General features: G+C 40.6%; 1 protein-coding gene across 1 annotated transcript; it reads right to left on the bottom strand.

Moving 5' to 3' along the window:
- Positions 1–4,487: 4,487 nt before the first annotated feature.
- LOC120036252 (gastrula zinc finger protein XlCGF17.1-like) lies at positions 4,488–11,797 on the bottom strand. The gene is made up of 2 exons (XM_038982732.1): positions 11,584–11,797; positions 4,488–5,869 (listed from the first exon to the last, which is right to left on the bottom strand). Exons 1-2 carry the CDS (start codon positions 11,795–11,797, stop codon positions 5,061–5,063), a joined length of 1,023 nt encoding a protein of 340 aa, XP_038838660.1. The 3' UTR covers positions 4,488–5,060.
- Positions 11,798–25,224: the final 13,427 nt, after the last annotated feature.

The following is a 25,224-nucleotide window of genomic DNA, read 5'->3' on the forward strand; positions in this document are numbered from 1 at the left end:
TGTTATAATAAACCCTGTTATAGTAAACCCTGTTATAGTAAACCCTGTTATAGTAAACCCTGTTATAGTAAACCCTGTTATAATAAACTGTGTTGTCATAAACCCTGTTATAGTAAACCCTGTTATAGTAAACCCTGTTATAGTAAACCCTGTTATAATAAACCCTGTTATAGTAAACCCTGTTATAGTAAACCCTGTTATAATAAACCCTGTTATAGTAAACCCTGTTATAGTAAACCCTGTTATAGTAAACCCTGTTGTCATAAACCCTGTTATAGTAAACCCTGTTATAGTAAACCCTGTTATAATAAACCCTGTTATAGTAAAACCTGTTATAGTAAACCCTGTTATAGTAAACCCTGTTATAGTAAACCCTGTTATAATAAACCCTGTTATAGTAAACCCTGTTATAGTAAACCCTGTTATAGTAAACCCTGTTATAGTAAACCCTGTTATAATAAACCCTGTTATAGTACACCCTGTTATAGTAAACCCTGTTATAATAAACCCTGTTATAGTAAACCCTGTTATGATAAACCCTGTTATAGTAAACCCTGTTATAATAAACCCTGTTGTGATAAACCCTGTTGTAGTAAACCCTGTTATAGTAAACCCTGTTATAGTAAACCCTGTTATAGTAAACCCTGTTATAGTAAACCCTGTTATAGTAAACCCTGTTATAGTAAACCCTGTTGTCATAAACCCTGTTATAGTAAACCCTGTTATAGTAAACCCTGTTATAGTAAACCATGTTATAATAAACCCTGTTATAGTAAACCCTGTTATAGTAAACCCTGTTATAATAAACCCTATTATAGTAAACCCTGTTATAGTAAACCCTGTTATAATAAACCCTGTTGTCATAAACCCTGTTATAGTAAACCCTGTTATAGTAAACCCTGTTATAATAAACCCTGTTATAGTAAACCCTGTTATAGTAAACCCTGTTATAGTAAACCCTGTTATAGTAAACCCTGTTATAATAAACCTTGTTATAGTAAACCCTGTTATAGTAAACCCTGTTATAGTAAACCCTGTTATAGTAAACCCTGTTATAGAAAACCCTGTTATAGTAAACCCTGTTATAATAAACCCTGTTATAGTAAACCCTGTTATAGTAAACCCTGTTATAGTAAACCCTGTTATAGTAAACCCTGTTGTGATAAACCCTGTTATAGTAAACCCTGTTATGGTAAACCCTGTTATGGTAAACCCTGTTATAGTAAACCCTGTTATAGTAAACCCTGTTATAGTAAACCCTGTTGTGATAAACCCTGTTATAGTAAACCCTGTTATAGTAAACCCTGTTATAGTAAACCCTGTTATAGTAAACCCTGTTATAATAAACCCTGTTATAGTAAACCCTGTTATAATAAACCCTGTTATAATAAACCCTGTTATAGTAAACCCTGTTATAGTAAACCCTGTTATGGTAAACCCTGTTATAATAAACCCTGTTATAGTAAACCCTGTTATAATAAACCCTGTTATAATAAACCCTGTTACAGTAAACCCTGTTATAGTAAACCCTGTTATAGTAAACCCTGTTATAAAAGGTAATGTGTTAAAACATTCTGTTTTTTGTTCTTTTTTTCACCTCCTGAGTTTTTCTCTAGATGTGAGCAAACTATTACTTTACAGGGTCAATCTGCAGTTCAAACAATAACAAGGCGTACCCCGCCCCTGTTTTGGTAAAAAAGCTGTGGAGTTAATTAAACAGGCTGTTTATGGGGTACGACAGTTGAACTAAGCTCATTAGGCATAACGAGTCAAAGGGTAATATATCATTAATTTAAAAGTTTGACATTTGTATGTAGTAAATGTCCCCTTTAAAGTCACACTGTTAGATGTGAACATACTATTGCCTTAACGTCACTCTGTAAGATACAAATACAAATCAAAGCAGTGAGCCACCAATGCAAAATAGCAGATAGCACTTGATTATCTGTAGTGCTTGAGGAATGACACACACACACACACACACACACACACACACACACACACACACACACACACACACACACACACACACACACACACACACACACACACACACACACACACACACACACACACACACACACACACACACACACACACCATACAAAGCCAGAGTTGGAAAATAATAATTTCTTTACAAAGAGTATGGATCACAGCCTTTTAAGTGTCTATGCTTGCGCCGCAATTGCTTTTTGAGTGGAGCGACCGGTTAGAGACGCTGGAGGGAGGACGGTCACGTGTGTTTGAGAAGCGGGTCCCAAGTTTCCAGCCAGGTATGAGCCGGGGTACTCACTAAAGCTACAAGCTTCACGTGCCAAGATCTAAGCGCATGTGCTTGGTTGGAGTTGGATTTTTTGGCGCAACAGATCAACAAACTTTTGGTAAATATGATACTGTAACACACCGGTTAACACATTTCTAGACTCACTAGAGGGCGACAGCAGAGATTTCCATGTTGGGATTCCCAATCCCAGCCGGTTGTGATACAGCCTGGAATCGAATCATGGTCTGTAGTGACGCCTCTAGCACTGAGATGCATTAGACCGCTGTGATACAGCCTGGAATGGAACCAGGGACTGTAATGACGCCTCTAGCACTGAGATGCCTTAGACCGCTGTGATACAGCCTGGAATCGAACCAGGGTCTGTAATGTCTTAGACCACTGTGATACAGCCTGGAATCGAACCAGGGTCTGTAGTGTCTTAGACCGCTGTGATACAGCCTGGAATGGAACCAGGGACTGTAGTGAAGCCTCTAGCACTGAGACGCAGTGCCTTATTCCACTGCGCCACTAGGAAGCCCATCATTCACCACTGGAAGCTAATTTGAAAGAAAACCAACTGCATATTTAAATAACAGTTCAATGTAATGAATGGTTTGTTTAGTTCTTACCTCGTTTTGTGCCAGTAGGCTGTGGGTTATTCTGATAGCAGCTAGTTGACAGCAAGCAAGCTAGTCTTTTAGCTTCCCAAATCTCCCCCATGTGAAATAATAAGTTGTATACATAATTAGCCCCGGTAAAATATTATTCTACTCACCAGTGTAACCTAAAAACATGATGTCAAGTTGATATGCTGTTTCAATGTATTCGCACCACATATCAACTTAAAGATGCACTATGCAGAAATCACTCCACCATTTTACTGGCCTCCTAAATTCTAGTAGTTCACCTTATTTCAGTTTAGCTGACAAAACAAGCAGTCACTGTGTAGAGAATCATTGTACCATCTAAACCACTGTGAAATATATTTTACACAACCAAATATTGTTCAGCTGTTTTGAAGCTGGTGGACTACAGACATCCTGGTTCGATTCCCAAAAGATACAAACATTAAACTTAAGAACAGGGAAGCATAGAAATTGCGCACATGGAACACATCTGCAGCTTCTTGGACTTTCTTTCAAGGAGACTGACAGATCTATAACTCATATTTCTGTGTGAACGTGTGTCAGGTTTGCCCCAAAAAAGTTACATATTGTAGCTTTAAAATAGAATGTCATTATATCACCGAGAAAAGGCAAGGAATTAACAATGTGGCAAAGTGACACGTCTCAATTTTCAGGTAGTACAAAAAGGTACGTAGAATACCGGAACATATTACAAGGAGTGGCCTCTTTTGTGACGAAAAACGACATTGCAACACTGCGCTACGGTCCGAATCTTTAGTTTCCGTGGCGCTTGCGGCAAACCTGAAGTCAGCAACGTGACGTCCTTCATAGTGGTGCCTCGTGACTCGGATGTACAGTTGTGCTCAGCTCAACGCTGTGGTCGCCGTTGTAAGTTTTGAGGGCTGAAGGAAGCACAGCGAAGACGTGTGAAACTTACTCCTCAGTCGTAAGCGCCCTGCTCAATTACTAGCTTTTGAGTGGCGCGAACAGTAGAGTATATATAATTTCATATATATATATATAATTTTTGAGAGAGAGGACGGTCACGTGTGTTTGTAAAGGTGTGTTTGCAGAGGTCCTGTGGTGGCATATTTCTGCTTTACCAAATGAGGAGAGTTACAAACTTCACACACCAGTCAGAGTTTTACTTAAATTACATCTTTAATAATAATGACCTTTTTTGACTTTCAATGATGCGCTATCTCTAATGAACCTTTGAAAAGTACCAACAGAAAAGTACAAAGATCTTTTATAGCCAAGACACACCCCTCTCAACCTACATGACGAACCACAGATCTTAGGAACAGTTCACAAAGGTTAAGATTTGTATGAAAGATATCTATAAAACATAGCAGACAGTTACTGCTGTGTCAACAGTTCTCATTGTAAAGACCAGTGTCTGGCCCCCTCCTACTCCAAACGAGAACCCGTCTCACCCTGGTACGGTATAGCACAAAAACATGACCTCATGTTATCTGGAATGCTCTTTAGGCTTTATCACCCTTAGACATCGTAAATCTCCTCTGTCAGTGCTATATCTCATAGAGGCCCATCCTCAGTGGAACACACACACAATACTTTATTCTGTCGAATAAAGCAACCATTATACTGCAATACAAGCATTATAACATAATCTTGCAATTTTCCACGACAGTCCTGAGTTCGAGCCAGGTATGTGAATGTTAATGTCTGGTACCATATTCCTCTCAGTCACTGACCACATCAATTCATTTATATGTGTCTAATCAGGGGAAAGTGGTAATCGCTAAGCAAGCAGCGTGACGTTCTTTACTCGGATACATTCACTCTGACATAGCCTGCTTCATATTCAGTTATTGTTTTGAAATTAAAAAAACATAATGTATTTTTTGGTCCTTTTTATACAACTTGATTTCATGTGGCATAAACAAAAGCACAACATTTTGTTTTACAATTTATGAGACAAGTGTTGGAGCATTATTTGTGTTTTCTCATGAACTTAAAAGTATATTTGATGTGATATATTAATTTCTACACTGGAACAGTGGCAAGGCATTTTCACTGTATGTATTAACTCATGGTATTTCAGGTGCCCTAACTGGTTAAAACTAACTGGTTAAAACTGACTGGTTAAAACTGACTGGTTAAAACTAACTGGTTAAAAAATATATAATTTCACACTAGGAGCATTGCTAACGTTTCTCTATGGTGTGGATTCTTTCATGTTCTTTCAATTGCCTTAATGAGGTAAAACTCTTTACGCACAGGGAGCATTGGTAGGGCTTCTCTCCTGTGTGTATTCTCTCATGCATTTTCAGGTTCCCTAACTTGGTAAAAGTCTTTCCGCACTGAGAACAGTGATGAGGCTTCTCACCTGTGTGTATTCTCTTATGCATTTTTAGACTCCCTAACTCTGTAAAACTCTTTCCACACAGGGAGCAGTGGAAAGGCTTATCTCCTGTGTGTGTCCGCTCATGTTTTTTCAGGTTGCTTAACTCTGTAAAACTCTTTCCACAAAGGGAACAGCGGAAAGGCTTCTCCCCGGTGTGTATTCTCGTATGTATTTTCAGGCTCCCTAACTCGGTAAAAGTCTTTCCACATTGAGAGCAGTGATGAGGCTTCTCGCCTGTGTGTGTCCGCTCATGCCTTTTCATGTTGCCTAACTCCGTAAAACTCTTTCCGCACAGTGAGCAGTGGAAAGGCTTCTCTCCTGTGTGTGTTCTCTCATGTGATTTCAGGTACCCTAACTTGGTAAAACACATTCCACATTGAGAGCATTCGTAAGGCTTCTCTCCTGTGTGTATTCTCTCATGTATTTTTAGGTTCCCTAACTGAGTAAAACTCTTCCCACACTGGGAGCAGTGATGAGGCTTTGCTCCAGTGTGCGTTCTCTCATGTCTTTTCAGGTTCCCTAACTTGGTAAAACTCTTCCCGCAGTGGGAGCAGTCGTGTCGTTTTGCTGGTTTGGACGTCTCTGGTTCCTCTGAGTCTGATTTTTCTCCTGCTAAAGACAAACAGAGGGTTTATTTAAACAGATAGACCTGAATAAACACTAATTGAAAACACTATTGAACTTCACTGTTGTTATGCAAATCATTTGTGGCATAAGCAAACATTTCTGGTCAAACAGTCTTATAAAGCATCTGAATTCGTCTGAAAGGGGATTAGAAATAGGCCTGCATCAAAACACTTATAAAATATCTACCAGAATTAGTCTGAAAAGGGGATTGGAAACAGTCTGAAAAGGGGATTGGAAACAGTCTGAAAAGGGGATTGGAAACAGACTGAAAAGGGGATTGGAAACAGACTGAAAAGGGGATTGGAAACAGACTGAAAAGGGGATTGGAAACAGTCTGAAAAGGGGATTGGAAACAGTCTGAAAAGGGGATTGGAAACAGCCTGAAAAGGGATTGGAAACAGTCTGAAAAGGGGATTGGAAACAGCCTGAAAAGGGGATTGGAAACAGCCTGAAAAGGGGATTGGAAACAGCCTGAAAAGGGGATTGGAAACAGCCTGAAAAGGGATTGGAAACAGTCTGAAAAGGGGATTGGAAACAGACTGAAAAGGGATTGGAAACAGACTGAAAAGGGATTGGAAACAGCCTGAAAAGGGATTGGAAACAGTCTGAAAAGGGATTGGAAACAGCCTGAAAAGGGATTGGAAACAGCTTGAAAAGGGATTGGAAACAGCCTGAAAAGGGGATTGGAAACAGCTTGAAAAGGGGATTGGAAACAGCTTGAAAAGGGATTGGAAACAGCTTGAAAAGGGATTGGAAACAGCTTGAAAAGGGGATTGGAAACAGCTTGAAAAGGGATCGGAAACAGCCTGAAAAGGGATCGGAAACAGTCTAAAAAAGGGATCGGAAACAGTCTGAAAAGGGATCGGAAACAGCTTGAAAAGGGATCGGAAACAGCTTGAAAAGGGATCGGAAACAGCCTGAAAAAGGGGATTAGAAACAGCCTGAAAAAGGGGATTAGAAACAGCCTGAAAAAGGGGATTAGAAAGAGCCTGAAAAAGGGGATTGGAAACAGCCTGAAAAGGGATTGGAAACAGCCTGAAAAGGGATTAGAAACAGCCTGAAAAGGGATTGGAAACAGCTTGAAAAGGGGATTGGAAACAGTCTGAAAAGGGGATTGGAAACAGCCTGAAAAGGGGATTGGAAACAGCCTGAAAAGGGGATTGGAAACAGCCTGAAAAGGGGATTGGAAACAGCCTGAAAAGGGGATTGGAAACAGTTTGAAAAGGGGATTGGAAACAGCTTGAAAAGGGATTGGAAACAGCTTGAAAAGGGATTGGAAACAGCTTGAAAAGGGGATTGGAAACAGCTTGAAAAGGGATCGGAAACAGTCTAAAAAAGGGATCGGAAACAGTCTAAAAAAGGGATCGGAAACAGCTTGAAAAGGGATCGGAAACAGCTTGAAAAGGGATCGGAAACAGCTTGAAAAGGGATCGGAAACAGCCTGAAAAAGGGGATTAGAAACAGCCTGAAAAAGGGGATTAGAAACAGCCTGAAAAAGGGGATTGGAAACAGCCTGAAAAGGGATTGGAAACAGTCTGAAAAGGGATTAGAAACAGCCTGAAAAGGGATTGGAAACAGCTTGAAAAGGGGATTGGAAACAGTCTGAAAAGGGGATTGGAAACAGTCTGAAAAGGGGATTGGAAACAGCCTGAAAAGGGGATTGGAAACAGTCTGAAAAGGGGATTGGAAACAGCCTGAAAAGGGATTGGAAACAGCCTGAAAAGGGATTGGAAACAGACTGAAAAGGGATTGGAAACTGCCTGAAAAGGGATTGGAAACAGTCTGAAAAGGGATTGGAAACAGCCTGAAAAGGGATTGGAAACAGCTTGAAAAGGGATCGGAAACAGCCTAAAAAGGGATCGGAAACAGCCTGAAAAGGGATCGGAAACAGCCTGAAAAGGGATCGGAAACAGTCTAAAAAATGGATCGGAAACAGCTTGAAAAGGGATCGGAAACAGCTTGAAAAGGGATCGGAAACAGCTTGAAAAGGGATCGGAAACAGCTTGAAAAGGGATCGGAAACAGCCTGAAAAAGGGGATTAGAAACAGCCTGAAAAAGGGGATTAGAAACAGCCTGAAAAGGGATTGGAAACAGCCTGAAAAAGGGGATTAGAAACAGCCTGAAAAGGGATTGGAAACAGCCTGAAAAGGGTATTGGAAACATCCTGAAAAGGGTATTGGAAACAGTCTGAAAAGGGGATTGGAAACAGTCTGAAAAGGGATTGGAAACAGCCTGAAAAGGGATTGGAAACAGCCTGAAAAGGGGATTGGAAACAGCCTGAAAAGGGGATTGGAAACAGCCTGAAAAGGGGATTGGAAACAGTCTGAAAAGGGGATTGGAAACAGCCTGAAAATGGGATTGGAAACAGCCTGAAAAGGGGATTGGAAACAGCCTGAAAAGGGGATTGGAAACAGTCTGAAAGGGGATCGGAAACAGACTGCATCAAAACAATCATGTTGAAGTAAATTCCCCTGACAACTATTATACTATTATACACTAAAAACAAACATATCATATCATAAACATATCACTAACAAACATATCATTAACATATAATTTCATTAACATATCATTAACATATCATATCATTAACATATTTTGAGGAGAGAGGATAATATAAGTTGACATAAGTAACAAGTAAAAGTAGACCAAACAATAACATATAGTGTTTCAACTGATATTCAAATTGTGTTTATGAATTATTTAGTGATTAAAAGTTATCATTCTGTTACCAAAAAAATCAAGCCTTTTATTTCCATTTACTGTAACCAGCCCTCTCACCCACTGAGCACCGACGGACACCAGACATCCATGGACGTTGAAATACAGTATAGCAGGCAGAGCACACTAGAGTACCTGTTTAATTTACTGTATTTTACTTTACTGTACTTTACTGTACTGAACTCTACTGAACTCTACTGAGCTCTACTCTACTGAGCTCTACTCTACTGAGCTCTACTCTACTGAACTCTATGGAGCTCTACTCTACTGGACTCTATGGAGCTCTACTCTACTGGACTCTATGGAGCTCTACTCTACTGAACTCTACTGAACTCTACGGAGCTCTACGGAGCTCTACTCTACTGAACTCTACTGAACTCTACTCTACTGAACTCTACTGAACTCTACTGAACTCTACGGAGCTCTACGGAGCTCTACTCTACTGAACTCTACTGAGCTCTACTCTACTGAACTCTATGGAGCTCTACTCTACTGAACTCTATGGAGCTTTACTCTACTGAACTCTACTCTACTGAACTCTACTGAGCTCTACTCTACTGAACTCTACTGAACTCTACTGAACTCTACTCTACTGAACTCTACTGAGCTCTACTCTACTGAACTCTACTGAGCTCTACTCTACTGAACTCTATGGAGCTCTACTCTACTGAACTCTACTGAACTCTACGGAGCTCTACTCTACTGAACTCAACTCTACTGAGCTCTACTCTACTGAGCTCTACTGAGCTCTACTCTACTGAACTCTACTGAGCTCTACTCTACTCTACTGAACTCTACTCTACTGAACTCTATGGAGCTCTACTCTACTGAACTCTACTGAACTCTACTGAGCTCTACTCTACTGAACTCTACTGAACTCTACTCTACTCTACTGAGCTCTACTCTACTCTACTGAGCTCTACTCTACTGAACTCTATGGAGCTCTACTCTACTGAACTCTACTGAACTCTACTGAGCTCTACTCTACTGAACTCTACTGAACTCTACTGAGCTCTACTCTACTGAGCTCTACTGAACTCTACGGAGCTCTACTCTACTGAACTCAACTCTACTGAGCTCTACTGAGCTCTACTCTACTGAACTCTACTGAGCTCTACTCTACTCTACTGAACTCTACTGAGCTCTACTCTACTGAACTCTACTGAGCTCTACTCTACTCTACTATACTCTACTCTACTGAGCTCTACTCTACTGAGCTCTACTCTACTGAACTCTACTGAGCTCTACTCTACTCTACTGAGCTCTACTCTACTCTACTGAACTCTACTGAGCTCTACTCTACTGAACTCTACTCTAATGAGCTCTACTGAACTCTACTCTACTGAGCTCTACTCTCCTGAGCTCTACTCTCCTGAGCTCTACTCTACTGAGCTCTACTCTACTGAGCTCTACTCTACTCTACTGAACTCTACTCTACTGAGCTCTACTCTACTGAACTCTACTGAGCTCTACTCTACTGAGCTCTACTCTACTGAACTCTACTGAACTCTACTGAACTCTACTCTACTGAACTCTAATGAGCTCTACTCTACTGAACTCTACTGAGCTCTACTCTACTGAACTCTACTGAGCTCTACTCTACTGAACTCTATGGAGCTCTACTCTACTGAACTCTACTGAACTCTACTGAGCTCTACTCTACTGAACTCTACTGAGCTCTACTCTACTGAACTCTACGGAGCTCTACTCTACTGAGCTCTACTGAACTCTACTGAACTCTACGGAGCTCTACTCTACTGAACTCTACTGAACTCTACTGAGCTCTACTCTACTGAACTCTACTGAGCTCTACTCTACTGAGCTCTACTGAGCTCTACTCTACTGAGCTCTACTCTACTCTACTGAACTCTACTGAGCTCTACTCTACTGAACTCTACTGAGCTCTACTCTACTCTACTATACTCTACTCTACTGAGCTCTACTCTACTGAGCTCTACTCTACTGAACTCTACTGAGCTCTACTCTACTCTACTCTACTGAGCTCTACTCTACTCTACTGAACTCTACTGAGCTCTACTCTACTGAACTCTACTCTAATGAGCTCTACTGAACTCTACTCTACTGAGCTCTACTCTCCTGAGCTCTACTCTCCTGAGCTCTACTCTACTGAGCTCTACTCTACTGAGCTCTACTCTACTCTACTGAACTCTACTCTACTGAGCTCTACTCTACTGAACTCTACTCTACTGAGCTCTACTCTACTGAACTCTACTGAACTCTACTGAGCTCTACTCTACTGAGCTCTACTCTACTGAGCTCTACTCTACTGAACTCTACTCTACTCTACTGTACTCTACTCTACTGAACTCTACTCTACTGAACTCTACTGAACGCTATTGTACTGAACTCTACTGAACTCTACTGAACTGAGCTCTACTCTACTGAACTCTACTGAACTGGACTCTACTGAACTCTACTGTACTCTACTCTACTGAACTCTACTGAACTCTACTGAACTCTACTCTACTGAAGAGTAGAATATTTGGTTGTTTAGCTATCTGTAAGAGGCTCCAAGAGAATCTGGAAACGCAGCCACAACATATTCAAGTGTAGGATTTCAGTTGAATAACTCTTCAAAATGACACATTAGTTCAACAACTGCAGTGTTTGTGCCCCTGTTTTAAAGACAGTTCTCACTGTAGCTGCTTTTAGCAATGCTGGTGTATTTACACTAGCGCTGCTCGCAATTGCGTTGCACAAAAAACTGAACAGTCAGAAGCCAGAGGTGATATAAAATTACATTTTAATTTACTGAGTTGGTGAGCTGGACTATTGGTCTTTCAAACGGGAAGAATTTGAGACAAAATAGCTAAAGGAACGTATTATTAAAACAGACTTTCCAAACGTTCCAGACCCACTTTCTCTCTGCTTTCAAAATAAAAGTTATTACTTTTTTTTGTGCACATATGGCGCAAGTGCAGGACTTTTATTTTGATAAAAGCCGATATACTCACTGGTGATCGTCAGATCTTGTTCAGTCTCCTCCTCCTCTCTTTCCTCATCCTCTTTCACTCTAGAAGGCTCTTCCTCTTTTTTCAAGACAATATCCTCCTCCTCTTCTTCCTTTTTGATCCCGAAAGCTTCTTCCTCCTCTTCTTCTTTCACTCCAAACGGTTCTTTCAATGTGATATCCTCCTCTTCCTCCTTTTTAATTCTGAAAGCTTCCATCTCCTCCTCCTCTTCCACAATAACAGTCTCTATCCACTCTTCCTCTTTCACTCCAAACGTTTCTTTCTCCTCTTTCACTGTAACATCATCCTCCTCTTCTTCCTCTTTTACCATTTTGAAAGCCCCTTCCTCTCCTTTCACTGTAATATCCCCCTCTTCCTCTTTTACGATAATGTTCAGCCTCAGAGTTTCTTTCTCCGTCCAACAGACCTCCTCTTCTTTAGCAGAGGAGTAGCTCACTGAGCTCATGGTCGGGGATGTTAGCTAGCTAGCTAGTTAGTTAGCATTAGCGACTAGCTTATTGCTAGTTTGACTATCAATTTCAACAAATTGTCAATTACGTTTAAGTTAACTAACGTTACTAGATACGTAAACAGAATTGTGTTTAAAACACAGAGTAATATATCCAAAATGGGCTTAAGAGCTTCAGTGTTTCGCTTTTCTGTTGGCTAGCAAAATACCGAAGTGGTTAATTAAATAAGCAGCTTTGTTGTTGAAGTGTGCCGTCCCGTCCACTAGATTATGCGTCACGCAAGAAGCATTCACCTGAAACTCACAACGCCATCTGCTGACTGGAGTTGAGTTGAGTTGAGTTTATTTTTACAGGGACAGTGCACATTAATCAACGTTTCAGTAAAAGTGCCGGTTTTAGCCAGCCGGCTAATTTTCAACCGCAGTCCCTGGGCAGGTTATTAAAAACAATTACAATATAGACAATAGCAACATAGAACAAGACATAGCAACATAGGACAAGCAAGACGTAGCATACAGACAGAGCAACATAGAACAAAAAGCAGCAAGACAAAATTCATAAAAGCGACAAAGTGTTTCCACACCTCACCATACAGACAACAGACATGGAAAGCGGCAACACACAGCTAGGGACCATGTTCACAAATCTGATTGATCTTTAGCCATGTCTTCAAGCATTTTGTGAAAGTGTGATATGTGGTGCAGTTATGTGTGTCTGATGGCAGTGTATTCCAGACATGGGAAGCTCTCACAGAAAAAGCGGATTTACTAAAGGTGCTTTTCCTTAGGGGAACTACACAGTCACCTCTCATGGCAGACCTTGTGGATCTGCTGCCATATGTTTGGGTTTTCTGTTTAACAAAAATACTGAGTGGAGGGGGAGCCAAGCCATTTAGGATCTTGAATACAAGACATGCATCGGTATATTGCACAAGATTTTCCCAACTCAGGAGCTCATGCTTTCTGAGGATGTGACAGTGATGATGGCTATTGGGCTTCCTATCAAGCACTTTGAGAGCCTGTTTGTAGACAGACTGAATAGGTCTTACTGTTGTACAGCAAGCTTGGGCCCAACTAGTCAAGCAGTATGTTAAGTGGGGGAGTATCATAGATTTGAAGTACAGTTTTGCTACCTCTGTAGTCAAACAATTTCGTATAAATCGGAAATTAGCTAGGTTGAATTTGGTTATTTGAATTACCTTTTTCACATGCTTTTTAAAAGAGAGGTTGGAATCAAGTATGATGCCAAGGTACTTAAAATCAGATACCACCTGGAGCTTCTCCCCTGACACATAGACATCTGGCTCAGTAGCATCTGTTGCCCTCTTTGTGAAGAACATGCAAACAGTTTTTTTCACATTGAGATGCAAACACGAGTCACTGAGCCACTTTGTAACCTGGACCATTACAGTAGTGAGTTCTTGTGCAGCTTGTTGTTTGCTCTTTGCATGCACATATATCACTGTATCATCTGCATACTCTTGAACTTCAGACCCAGTACAGACAGAAGGCAGATCATTAATGTACAGGCTGAACAGGAGGGGCCCCAGTATTGACCCTTGGGGCACGCCCACATCATAGCTAAGAGTGGGCGACAGCTCATTGCTCACTCTGACACACTGAGTTCTGCCTTCAAGGTATGATTTCATCCATCTCAAGGCATCGGGGGAAAAGTTGAACTTGGACAATTTTGTGATGAGAATCTCATGGTTAACAGTATCAAAAGCCTTCCTTAGGTCCAGAAACACAGCCCCAACAACGCCCCCTTTGTCCATCTTGGACTTCACATTTTCCAGAAGAAAGCAGTTGGCCGTTTCTGTGGAGTGTTTCGCTCTGAAGCCAAACTGCATGGAATGTAATGTGAAGGGGCTGTTGTTGAGGTGGGCAATCAGTTTGTCTGCTACACACTTTTCAACAACCTTTGACACCACAGGTAGTATACTAATGGGCCTGTAGTTACTCACGTCAGCAGGGTCGCCTGATTTAAAGATGGCCGTTATTATGGCCGACTTCCATACCCTTGGAAACACCCCGAGACCAATAGATGTGTTGGTGACCTTAGTAATGGGGCCAATGAGTGACTCTTTGTAGTTTTTAAGAAAGGTAGAGTCCATCCCAAACACATCTTTGGCTTTAGAGTTCTTTAGTGAGCTAATCACCTTTTCCACCTTTGACTCAGAAACCTCCCTTATGATGAAGACAGGTTGAGCATCATTTACTAGCACTGAGCCCAAGAAACCAGTGGAGGGGTTCTGTGTCAGTACCCTGACAGAGTCAATAAAGTAGGAATTGAAGGCTATTGCTATTTCGACTGCATCCTGTGTTAGATTGTTATTCACCATGATTTCTAGTCTTTTTGCAGTGTTACTATGGTCTTTCCCTGTTAACTTTTTTAGATTCTCCCAGATCAGTTTAGAATTTCCCTTTGCTTCACCAATTATGTTAATAAAAAAGTTTGCCTTGGCCAGTCTGATTTCTTTCATCACCTTATTTCTCAACATGGTAAACCTACGTCTGTCATGCTCTAATTTGGATCTTAGGGCTATTTTTAGATAATAATCTCGTTCTTTCATCAATTTCCAGATTTCTCCATTTAGCCAAGGAAGAGTGCTGTTTTGGCCAGGTTTGGATTTGATTTTCTTTAGGAAACCATTTAATGTAGTCTGGATTGTGGATAGAAAAACTTGACTATCAGCTTCCACGTCTGCATAGGACAAGAGATCATTCCAGTTAATTCCCTTAATTGCGTTTTCAAAATAGCTTAATTCACTCTTAGGTATTCTTAGTTGATCAGGCTTTCTAACAATAGAGAGGTTAAACCTGCTCTTAGACAGCTTTCTGGCTATAAGTGTCAGATTATGATCAGATAGCCCAGTAACCATATTGAATGATTTAGTCACTCTCTCTGGTTTATTACTGAACACCAAATCAATCTGTGTTTTAGAGCAGCAAGTCACCCTGGTTGGCCCTTTAACTAGCTGTGTAAGGTCAAAGGTATTAGTGATCCGTTTGAGGGTTTTCCTACAACACTTGTCTTCATAATTAATGTTAAAATCTCCCATTAAGATGACCTCTTTCCCAAAATCACATTCCCTAAGCATGTTATTAAACTGATCAAAAAACACACTTTTGGTGGAAGGTGGCCTATACATTCCAATGAGGGTAAAAGACATTTGGGGAGACAGTGTAATGTTCAGGCCAATACATTCTAGTTCATTATCACATGACCACTCAATTTGTTTACATCGGATATGTTCTTTAATGTAAATCATCACACCCCCTCCTCTTCCTTCAGTCCTGTCTCTCCTGAAAACATTGTAGCCAGGCACAATCAAAGCAGCAGATGGAGAGTTTTTATGGAGCCATGTCTCTGAGAGGCAGAGAAAGTCAAGGTTGGAGTCTGTGAGTAGATGTTGAATTTGATCACTTTTTGGAATGACACTACGAATGTTCAAGTGCCCCCCTAGTAGTCCCTTGGGCTTAGCTCGTGGGTCCCAGATGACTCGAGAGTGATTGACACATTGAAAAAAGTTAAATTTTCTGTGTTTTCTGACGGCTGGGTTTAGGCCGTTTTGTTTCGTTTTGATTAGGGGCAGTTCGGTAGCGCAATTAACAATCCCTCCCGCCTGCACTGGATGCGGGGAACTAATTAAAACAGCTTGCGTACCAGAAGCAGAGTCAGGGATCGCATATAGCGACTTTGGTATGTTTGAAGAGTCAAAATCTATCCTGGAGCCGGGTGAGTCGAGAGAAACCATAGGACCATAGCACTCACCCACTTCCACAGCGGCGACGATCAGTGGACGAGGCCATCCACCGCTTTCCACTCCGGTGCGTATCGCTGGCTCGGTGATGTTGGGCCCAGGATTGAGTTGCACATCCCCGGAGAGCAGGAGGGTAGTGAACAGGTAGTTTAACAGTTTCCGATAAATGTTGGACTTGTGTTTGTTGCGCCTAAGCGGTTCAGTAGAATAAGGAGCGAGGTAGACTTGGCCATTATTCAGAACATTATGGTATGCTGTGTAGCGGGTAGCGTGGGTAGCGCAGTTTAGAAAAATATTCACTACATTGTTTCTTCTGGCCAACAATGTCATAAAAAAACATTTTCTCCTTTGCCAAGATAATCCATCCACCTGACAGGTCAAATACAGTGAAAACAGAGAACTCATGCACAGAGAGACAGATATTTGATTATGCTTTCTGTCTTATTTTGTCTCTATAAAGTGTGTTGTGACTAAATGCACTTTAAATAAATTGTGATTTGATCTAGATGGGGAAAAGAACAAACAGATTTTTTTTAAACAATTACTATTCTAGCATTAATTCATAATGTACATATTCATATTCAGGTCTCAGTCTGCACAGAGGAAAGTATTGGCTCTAAGAAATCAGACATAACATTGTGATAATTTTGAAAATATTTTTTATGACATTGTTGGTTAAACAATTTAGTTTATGTTTTATTATCTTTTTTACAATCAGCACCTGTGTTTCCTCTGACATGTTGGAGTAATACTGATGGTAACAATCATGACGTAGTTTATTGTTTATTCTGAATGTTTTTCATGTCAACAAAATGTTCTCGGAACACGGAACCTCAACACATTTTCACACGTCTTTATCTTGCCGACTAGTACACAAATGAACTAAATTAAATAAAACAACTAAATTCAAGAGGCTAAGGTTAAAATAAAATTCACATTATTATTATTTTTTTCTATTTCGTGATATCCAATTGCGATCTTGTCTCATCGCCATGATTTATAAAGCCTTTATTAAGTGGTGCTTATGCCGACATTTACAAAGCACTGGTTTAAGTTATATTTCACATAGTGGGTTATATCACATTTGACATGGGTAGTTATGTCACACAGTTATGCCACATTTATGAACCCTTTATAAAGCATGACATAAGGTTCTAGATGATGTGTGACACATTCACGTAGTGTTTATGAAGGCTTTATAAAAACCTTTATAAGCTGTAGGTCATTTAAAGCGGGACCCATTTATCTTTGTTTCATAATACAGTTTCTTCTTCTTTAGTTTAGTTTTAGTCACATGACTTCTCAATTTACAGTAGGTTTGCCAATTGGCTGTGCAGCCAGACTTAATTGCCATTCCTTTTGCATCATCCCTCTCAACCGTACCATTTTTCTATTCCTCATCAATCCACATGGATTTAACAGTTTTTACAGCCGTTTTCTTAATGGGTGCATGCTTATTAATAACTTGGATATGAAACCTCATAAATGTGTCAAGGGCAGCGTCTGGCTGCTCGTCATTACACACCACAGACCAGCAAATATTCTTTACATCAACAACATAGGAATCACTACAAAACCTCTTGTATTACCTCTTATACACTATGTTTGGCCCAGCCTCTAGTTTTCCTACATATGGCTACTATATTGTGATCACTACATCCGATGGATCTGGATACTGCTTTAAAGCAGATTTCTGCAGCGTTAGTAAAGATGTGATCAAAACATGTGGATGATTTCATTCCTGTACTGTTTGTAAATACCCTGGTAGGTTGACTGATAACCTGACCCAGGATGCAGGCACTGGTTACAGTTGGAAGCGTTTTTTTGAGTGAACAGCTTGATGAAAACCAGTTAAATATTTAGTCACTCAGAAATATATACCTCTGTTGATATCGCATCCATTACCAAGCATTTCATACACGTTACCCAGATACTGACTGTTAGCACTTGGTGGCCTATAGCAGCCACTTGGTGGCCTTCAACAGCATTTGACCTCTGAGTTTAACAGGAATATGACTGAGTATAAACAGACACCACCCCCATTGGCATTTCTGTCTCTTCTATAGAGGTCGTAACCATGTATTGCTACCATTGGTTCATCAAAAGGTATTCTCTAAGTGAGTTTCAGAGATAGCATATGAATGTTATCCGTGACTAGCGACTTACTGATATCATGAACCTTGTTGCTAAGGTTACACGTGGACTATTTTGTAGCACTTTTCTCAGATTCGAATTGTTACAAAGCATTTCGCTACACCCGCAATACCATCAGCTAAACACGTGTATGTGACCAATAACATCAGCTAAACACGTGTATGTGACCAATAACATTTGATTTGGGAAGTAGACATGCTCATATTATTAATGTTAGTGCAGGGTGATATGCACACAGTGGAGACTTCTTACGAGGGCAAACCGTCTCAGTGTTAACAGGATAATTCTGGTTCATAGGCACATGATTACCGCATATAATAGCTGTTGAATTGACAGAGGCACTCAGGGGAGTTGGAGGAACATAAATTGCATAAGGGAATAGAGACTGATTTATTATAAACAATATGATTTAATGTGGCATAACCAAAAACACAAATTCTCAGTCAAAAACATAAGTCAGAACACAGCCTCTCTATTCTCTCATGTGACTTCTGGTCCTCTGACTGGGAAAATATCTTTCCACAATGAGAGCAGTGGTATGTCTTTCCTCCAGAGTGTCTTCTCTTATGCATTTTCAGGCTCCGTAACTGAGTAAAACTCTTTCCACAGTGGGAGCAGTGGAAAGACTTTTCCTCTGTGTGTGTCATCTCATGTGATTTTAGGTACTGTGATCGCAAAAATCTCTTTTCACACTTGGAGCATTGGTAGGGCTTTTCTCCTGTGTGTATTCCTTCATGCCTATTCAGGTTTCCTATCTGGGTAAAACTCTGATCACACTGGGAACATTGGAAAGGCTTCTCTCCTGTGTGTATTGTCTTGTGTGTCTTCAGGCTCCCTATCTGGGTAAAACTCTTTCCACACTGAGAGCAGTGGTAGGTCTTCCTCCCTTCTTTGTGTATTCCTTCATGCCTTTTCAGGCTCCCTATCTGGGTAAAACTCTTATCACACTGGGAACATTGGAAAGGCTTCTCTCCTGTGTGTGCCATCTCATGACGTTTTAGATTCCCTAACGTAGAAAAACTGTTTCCACATTGAGAGCAGTGGTGTGGTCCTGCAGGTTTGGGCGTCTCTGGGTCTGGTTCCCCTGAAGGACTCTTCTCGTTGTCAGAGTGAGAGTCTGGTCTCTCTCCTGCTAAAGACAGAGTATTTGGTTAAACAGAAAGACCTGAATGAAACCTCCATTAAATAAAACTGTCTTCCTATTAGATTTAAATCTGGACTACATCCCTCAATAACCTCAGGCCAGTCTTTGCAACATTTCATAACATTCAGTCATGTTATAGGCTGCCTTTTGATCCCTTGCAGTTGTTTTGCTGGTGGCCCACTTTACAGTGCCTTATAGAAAATCTACACCCCTTTGAATTTCTTTATTCACAAATTGTCTTGCGCTACAAAGTGGGATTGAAATAGATGTCATTGCAATTTTTGTTTTGTCATTGATCTACACAGATACTCCATAATGTCAAAGTGAAAAGAACATTCTAGAAATAGTTGTTGCGTAAGTATTCAGTCCCTTTGTTTATAAATACAATGTGGCTTAACAAATCACATAATAATGTTACATGGACTCTGTGTGAAATAATAGGGGTTGACATGATTGTTGAATGACTAACCCTTTCCTCTGTCCCCCATATAACATCTGTAAGGTCCCTCAGTCAACTATTACATTTCAAGCACAGATTCAACTACAAAGACCAGAGAGCTTTTCAAAAGCCTCAAAGAAGCACAGTGATTAGTAGATGGGTAACAATAACCAATCAGACGTTGAATATATACTTAAGCACGGTGATTGGTAGATGGGTAACAATAACCAATCAGACGTTGGATATATACCAGTACTTAAGCACAGTGATTGGTAGATGGGTAACAATAACCAATCAGACGTTGGATATATAGTTAAGCACAGTGATTGGTAGATGGGTAACAATAACCAATCAGACGTTGGATATATACTTAAGCACAGTGATTGGTAGATGGGTAACAATAACCAATCAGACGTTGGATATATATATTTAAGCACGGTCAAGTTAATAAGGATGCTGTAGATGATGAATTAAACCCCCCAGACACATCAAAGATGCAGTCGGCCTTCTGAACTGAGCTGCAGGACAGGATGGAAACTGCTTAGGGACCATGAGGCCACTGGTCAGGTGAGCATGTGGTCTCAATTAAATAGAGTAGACTATATGCACGGGTGGAGAAGCACGTGGCAGATATTTTTACAAGGAAATTAGCATCTATAGGGATGTCACCATGAGGTCCATTGGTCAGGTGAGCATGTGGTCTCAATTAAATAGAGTAGACTATATGCACGGGTGGAGAAGCACGTGGCAGATATTTTTACAAGGAAATTAGCATCTATAGGGATGTCACCATGAGGTCCATTGGTCAGGTGAGCATGTAGTCTCAATTAAATAGAGTAGACTATATGCACGGGTGGAGAAGCACGTGGCAGATATTTTTACAAGGAAATTAGCATCTATAGGGATGTCACCATGAGGTCCATTGGTCAGGTGCGCATGTGGTCTCAATTAAATAGAGTAGACTATATGCACGGGTGGAGAAGCACGGGGCAGCTATCTTTACAAGGAAACTAGCAACTATAGGGATGTCACCATGAGGTCCATTGGTGATTTTAAAACAGCTCTGGAGATCACTGGCTGTGATGGGAGAAGACTGAGGATGGATCAACAACAATGTAGTGATTTAAATGACAGAGTGAAAAGAAGAATACAAATATACAGAATGCAAATATACCAAAATATTGGTGGCTGCATAATGCTATGTTTATTTTCAGGATGAAAATAAACGGGGATGGAGCTAAGCACAGACAAACTCCTAGAGGAAAACCTGCTTCAGTCTGCTTTACACCAGAGACAGGGAGAGGAATTCACCTTTCAGCAGGACAATAAGCCCAAATCTTCACTGGAGTTGCTAAACCAAGAAGACAGTGAATGTTCCATGGTTACAGTTTTGACTTAAATCTGCTAGAAAATCTCAACAGTATTACAGGGCCACATCCTCTTGAACCTTTTAACATGTTGCTGACTGAAGATTAAATAAATAAAAACATTCTAATGTGACAATGGGATATTATTCTCCACCCCCCTGTGTTAATACTTGGTAGATGGACCTTTGGCAGCCATTACAGCTGTGAATCATTTGGAATAAGATTCTACCAACTTCTCACAACTCTTAGGGCAACATACACTGAGTGTACAAAACCATTAAGAACACCTTCCTAATATTGAGTTGCACCACCTTTCCCCCTCAGAACAGCTTCAATTAGTCGGGGCACGGGACTCTACAAGGTGTCAAAAAGCGTTCCACAGGGATGCTGGCCCATGTTGACTCCAATGCTTCCCACAGTTGTGTCAAGTTGGCTGGATGTCCTTTGGGTAGTGGACTATTCTTGATACACACGGGAAACTGTTGAGAGTAAAAAAAACAGCAGCGTTGCAGTTCTTGACACAAACCGGTGTGCCTGGCACCTACAGTGGCTTGCGAAAGTATTCACCCCCCTTGGCATTTTTTCCTATTTTGTTGCCTTACAACCTGGAATTAAAATGGATTTTGGGGGGGTTTGTATCATTTGATTTACACAACATGCCTACCACCATGAAGATGCAACACTTTTTTTTGGTGAAACAAGACAAAAAAACTGAAAACTTGAGCGTGCAAAACTATTCACCCCCCCCCCCCCAAAGTCAATACTTGGTAGAGCCACCTTTTGCAGCAATTACAGCTGCAAGTCTCTTGGGGTATTTCTCTATAAGCTTGGCACATCTAGCAACTGGGATTTTTGCCCATTTTTCATGGCAAAACTTCTCCAGCTCCTTCAAGTTGGATGGGTTCAGCTGTTGTACAGCAATCTTTAAAGTCATACCACAGATTCTCAATTGGATTGAGGTCTGGGCTTTGACTAGGCCATTCCAAGACATTTAAAATGTTTCATACTGCTTCCTATCCACGTGAGCTCCAAAAATATTGTATTTGCACTACTCCAGGATTTTCATTTGAGGGTATTTTCATCCACATCAGGTGAACCGTTTAGAAAGTACAGCACTTTTTGTATATAGTCTCTTCCCCCCCATTTTAAGGGACAAAAGTATTGGGAAAAATTCACTTATATGTGTATGAAAGTAGTAAACATTTATTTAAAAAGTATTTGTTCCCCTATTCCTAGCACGCAATGACTACATTAAGCTTGTGACTGTACAAACTTGTTGGATGCATTTGCTGTTTGTTTTGGTTGTGTTTCAGATGATTTTGTGTCCAATAGAAAAAAAACGTACTTTATATCCAGAATCTCGCAAACCCACTAGTCTGTCAGCAGCGGTGTCTAGTTGCCAACTTGTATAGCCACCTGCCGTTGGTCTGCTGAGCCCGACTCCGAGCTGGGTTAGTTCGTTTCACATCTCAGTGGCACTTGAACTGTCCCAGGGCGAGAGGGTGAAGCGGTGAATGTGCTGCTAAACGGGTGGGTATACATTTGTGGAACGTTCGAACATAACGAACAAACAACCGTTCATGATTCCACTCATTGGCTAAGAGGCAGACGCGATTAGAACTCAGATCAAGAATATAAACGTTCTGAGCTCTGATCAACTCCGGGAACGCAATAAGTGGGTAAACGTCAGTTAACAAAATAAAAAGGTAAGTAAAAAACAATTTCTCAAATAAAAAGGTGTTGAAACAGTGTTTACGGTCCGCTACATCTCTGGTTTTAATGTCTGAATTCCATGGTTCCATCTGCGGATTTTTATAAAAAACACACATTAGTTTAACAAGTGTTGAGTTTTTGCCCCCTGTTTTTAAACCAGTACTCACTGATGTTAATCAGATCTTCTGTCTCCTCTTCCTCCACCCCCAATACGTCTTCCTCCCCCTCTTTTATTGAGATAGCCTCCTCTTCCTCTTTCACTGCAAAATGTTCTTTCTCTTCTTTCACTGTAACATCATCCTCTTCTTTTAATGTGATAGCATCCTCTTCCTCCTGTTTTATTCTGAAATCTTCCTCCTCTTCTTTCACTGTAATATCCTCCTCTTCTTCTTTTACGATGATGTTCAGTCCCAGAGCTTCTTTCTCCGACCAGCAGACCGCCTCTTCTTTAGCAGGAGGGGAGTAGCTTAGTGAGCTCATGGTCGGGGACGTTAGCTAGTTAGCATTAGCGACAAGCCTAGTGCTAGGCTCAGTATCAAACTTAACACGTTTTTTGCAAAGTTAACAAGTAAATTACTTTCAAGTGAACCAGTAGATACGTAAACATAATTGTGTTTAAAACTCCGAGAATAATATACGAAAAAATTGCCAAAGAAACGTCAATATTTCGGTTTTATGTTGGCTAGCGAGATGGTTGAATCAATAGCCTTGTCGCTGTTAAAGAAGCGTCCCGTCCACTAGATTATACGTCACACAAGAGAAATCAACTGAAAGACTTAAGTCGCCATCTGCTGACAGGAGTGAGTAACGAAGTTTGGACAAACATTCACTACGTTGTTTATTCTGTCGTAAGTCATTGCAAAAACAACCAGATCTCATGTTTTCTCTTACCAGCACTTTTCTCTATGCAATGACATTTTTTTATTTGATTTGTAATGTAATATTATCTGATGTTGTTGTTGTTGTTGTCTGTAACAGTTGTGTAAACTGTCATGTATTTATTTGTGTTATGTGTATCCCAGGATGAGTTGCTGCTGCAATAGCTAATGGGGATCCTAATAAAGTAAACACACTTATACCTGAGGCATACAGAAGAAAGCAGGGTCAATGAGTTAGCCAGCTTACTTGACTAAATATTCTGAGGGGAAAAAAAATAAAAAATACAAGCTTGAAATTGACCCAACAACCAAAAAACGTTTAGTAATGAACCAGAAAATCAGTAGATATTTTTGGGTTCTTTATCAAAGTTAGCCATCTTATTGATACCCCTCTGAAAAAGCCACATTATGTAAGATAACATATGCAAATGTAAACAACAGAGCAAATGCAAATAGCACTTGATTAACACATACACACACACACACACACACACACACACACACACACACACACACACACACACACACACACACACACACACACACACACACACACACACACACACACACACACACACACACACACACAGAAAATGCACACCGCCAGAGTTTGATACATTCACCTCCATGTGTATTTAGACAGGGAAGTTAAATGACAGAATGGCACCTTTTATTTAAAGAATGTTTTCATCTGTTCTACCGTTTAAAACAAAACAAGGGCATTCTATGGATCTAGTACATGTGAAGTCATGAGGACAAATTCATTTATGATGTAATAATGTCTGGTACCATATTCCTCTCAGTCACTGAACACATCAAGGTTTCGAGTAAAAAAAAAACGTGTTGGTTGTATTTGCAGTTTGTTTTGGTTGTGTTTTGGATTATATTTTTCCCGATAGGCCTTAAATGGCGAATGACATATTGGAGTCACTTTTATTGTAATTTCATTGTGAGAATAGAAGATGTTTCTGAACACTTTTATACCGGACAAAAATAAACGAAACATGCAACAATTTCAACGATTTTACTGAGTTATAGCTCATATAAGGAAATCAGTCAATGCAAATAAATTCATTGGGACCTAATCTATGAATTTCACATGACTGGGCAGGGGTGCAGCCATGGGTGGCCCTGGGAGGGCATAGGCCCAACCACTTGGGAGCCAGGCCCAGCCAATCAGAATGAGTTTTTCCCCACAAAAGGGATTCATTACGGACAGAAATACTCCTCAGTTTCATCAGTTGAAGATACCGGATGTGGAGGTCCTGGGCTGGCGTGGTTACACGTGGTCTGCGGTTATGAGGCCGATTGGACGTACTGCCAAATTATTTAAAACGAGAAATGGTAGAGAAATTAACATTCAATTCTCTGGCAACAGCTCCAGTGGACATTCCTGCAGTCAGCATGCCAATTGCACACTCCCTCAACTTGAGACACCTGTGGCATTGTGTTGTGTGACAAAACTGCACCTTTTAGAGTGGCCTTTAATTGTCCCCAGCACAAGCTGCTGATCATCCTTGAGATGTTTCTACAACTTGGTTGGAGTCCACCTGTGGTCAATTCAATGGATTGGACATTATTTGGAAAGGCACACACCTGTCTATATAAGGTCCAACAGTTGACAGTGCATGTCGGAGCAAAAACCAAGCCATGAAGTCGAGGGAATTGTCCGTAGAGCCCAGAGACAGGATTATGTCAAGGCACAGATCTGGGGAA

Source organism: Salvelinus namaycush, unplaced genomic scaffold (assembly GCF_016432855.1).
Source record: "Salvelinus namaycush isolate Seneca unplaced genomic scaffold, SaNama_1.0 Scaffold127, whole genome shotgun sequence".
In the NCBI taxonomy this organism is placed as follows: Eukaryota; Metazoa; Chordata; class Actinopteri; order Salmoniformes; family Salmonidae; genus Salvelinus; species Salvelinus namaycush.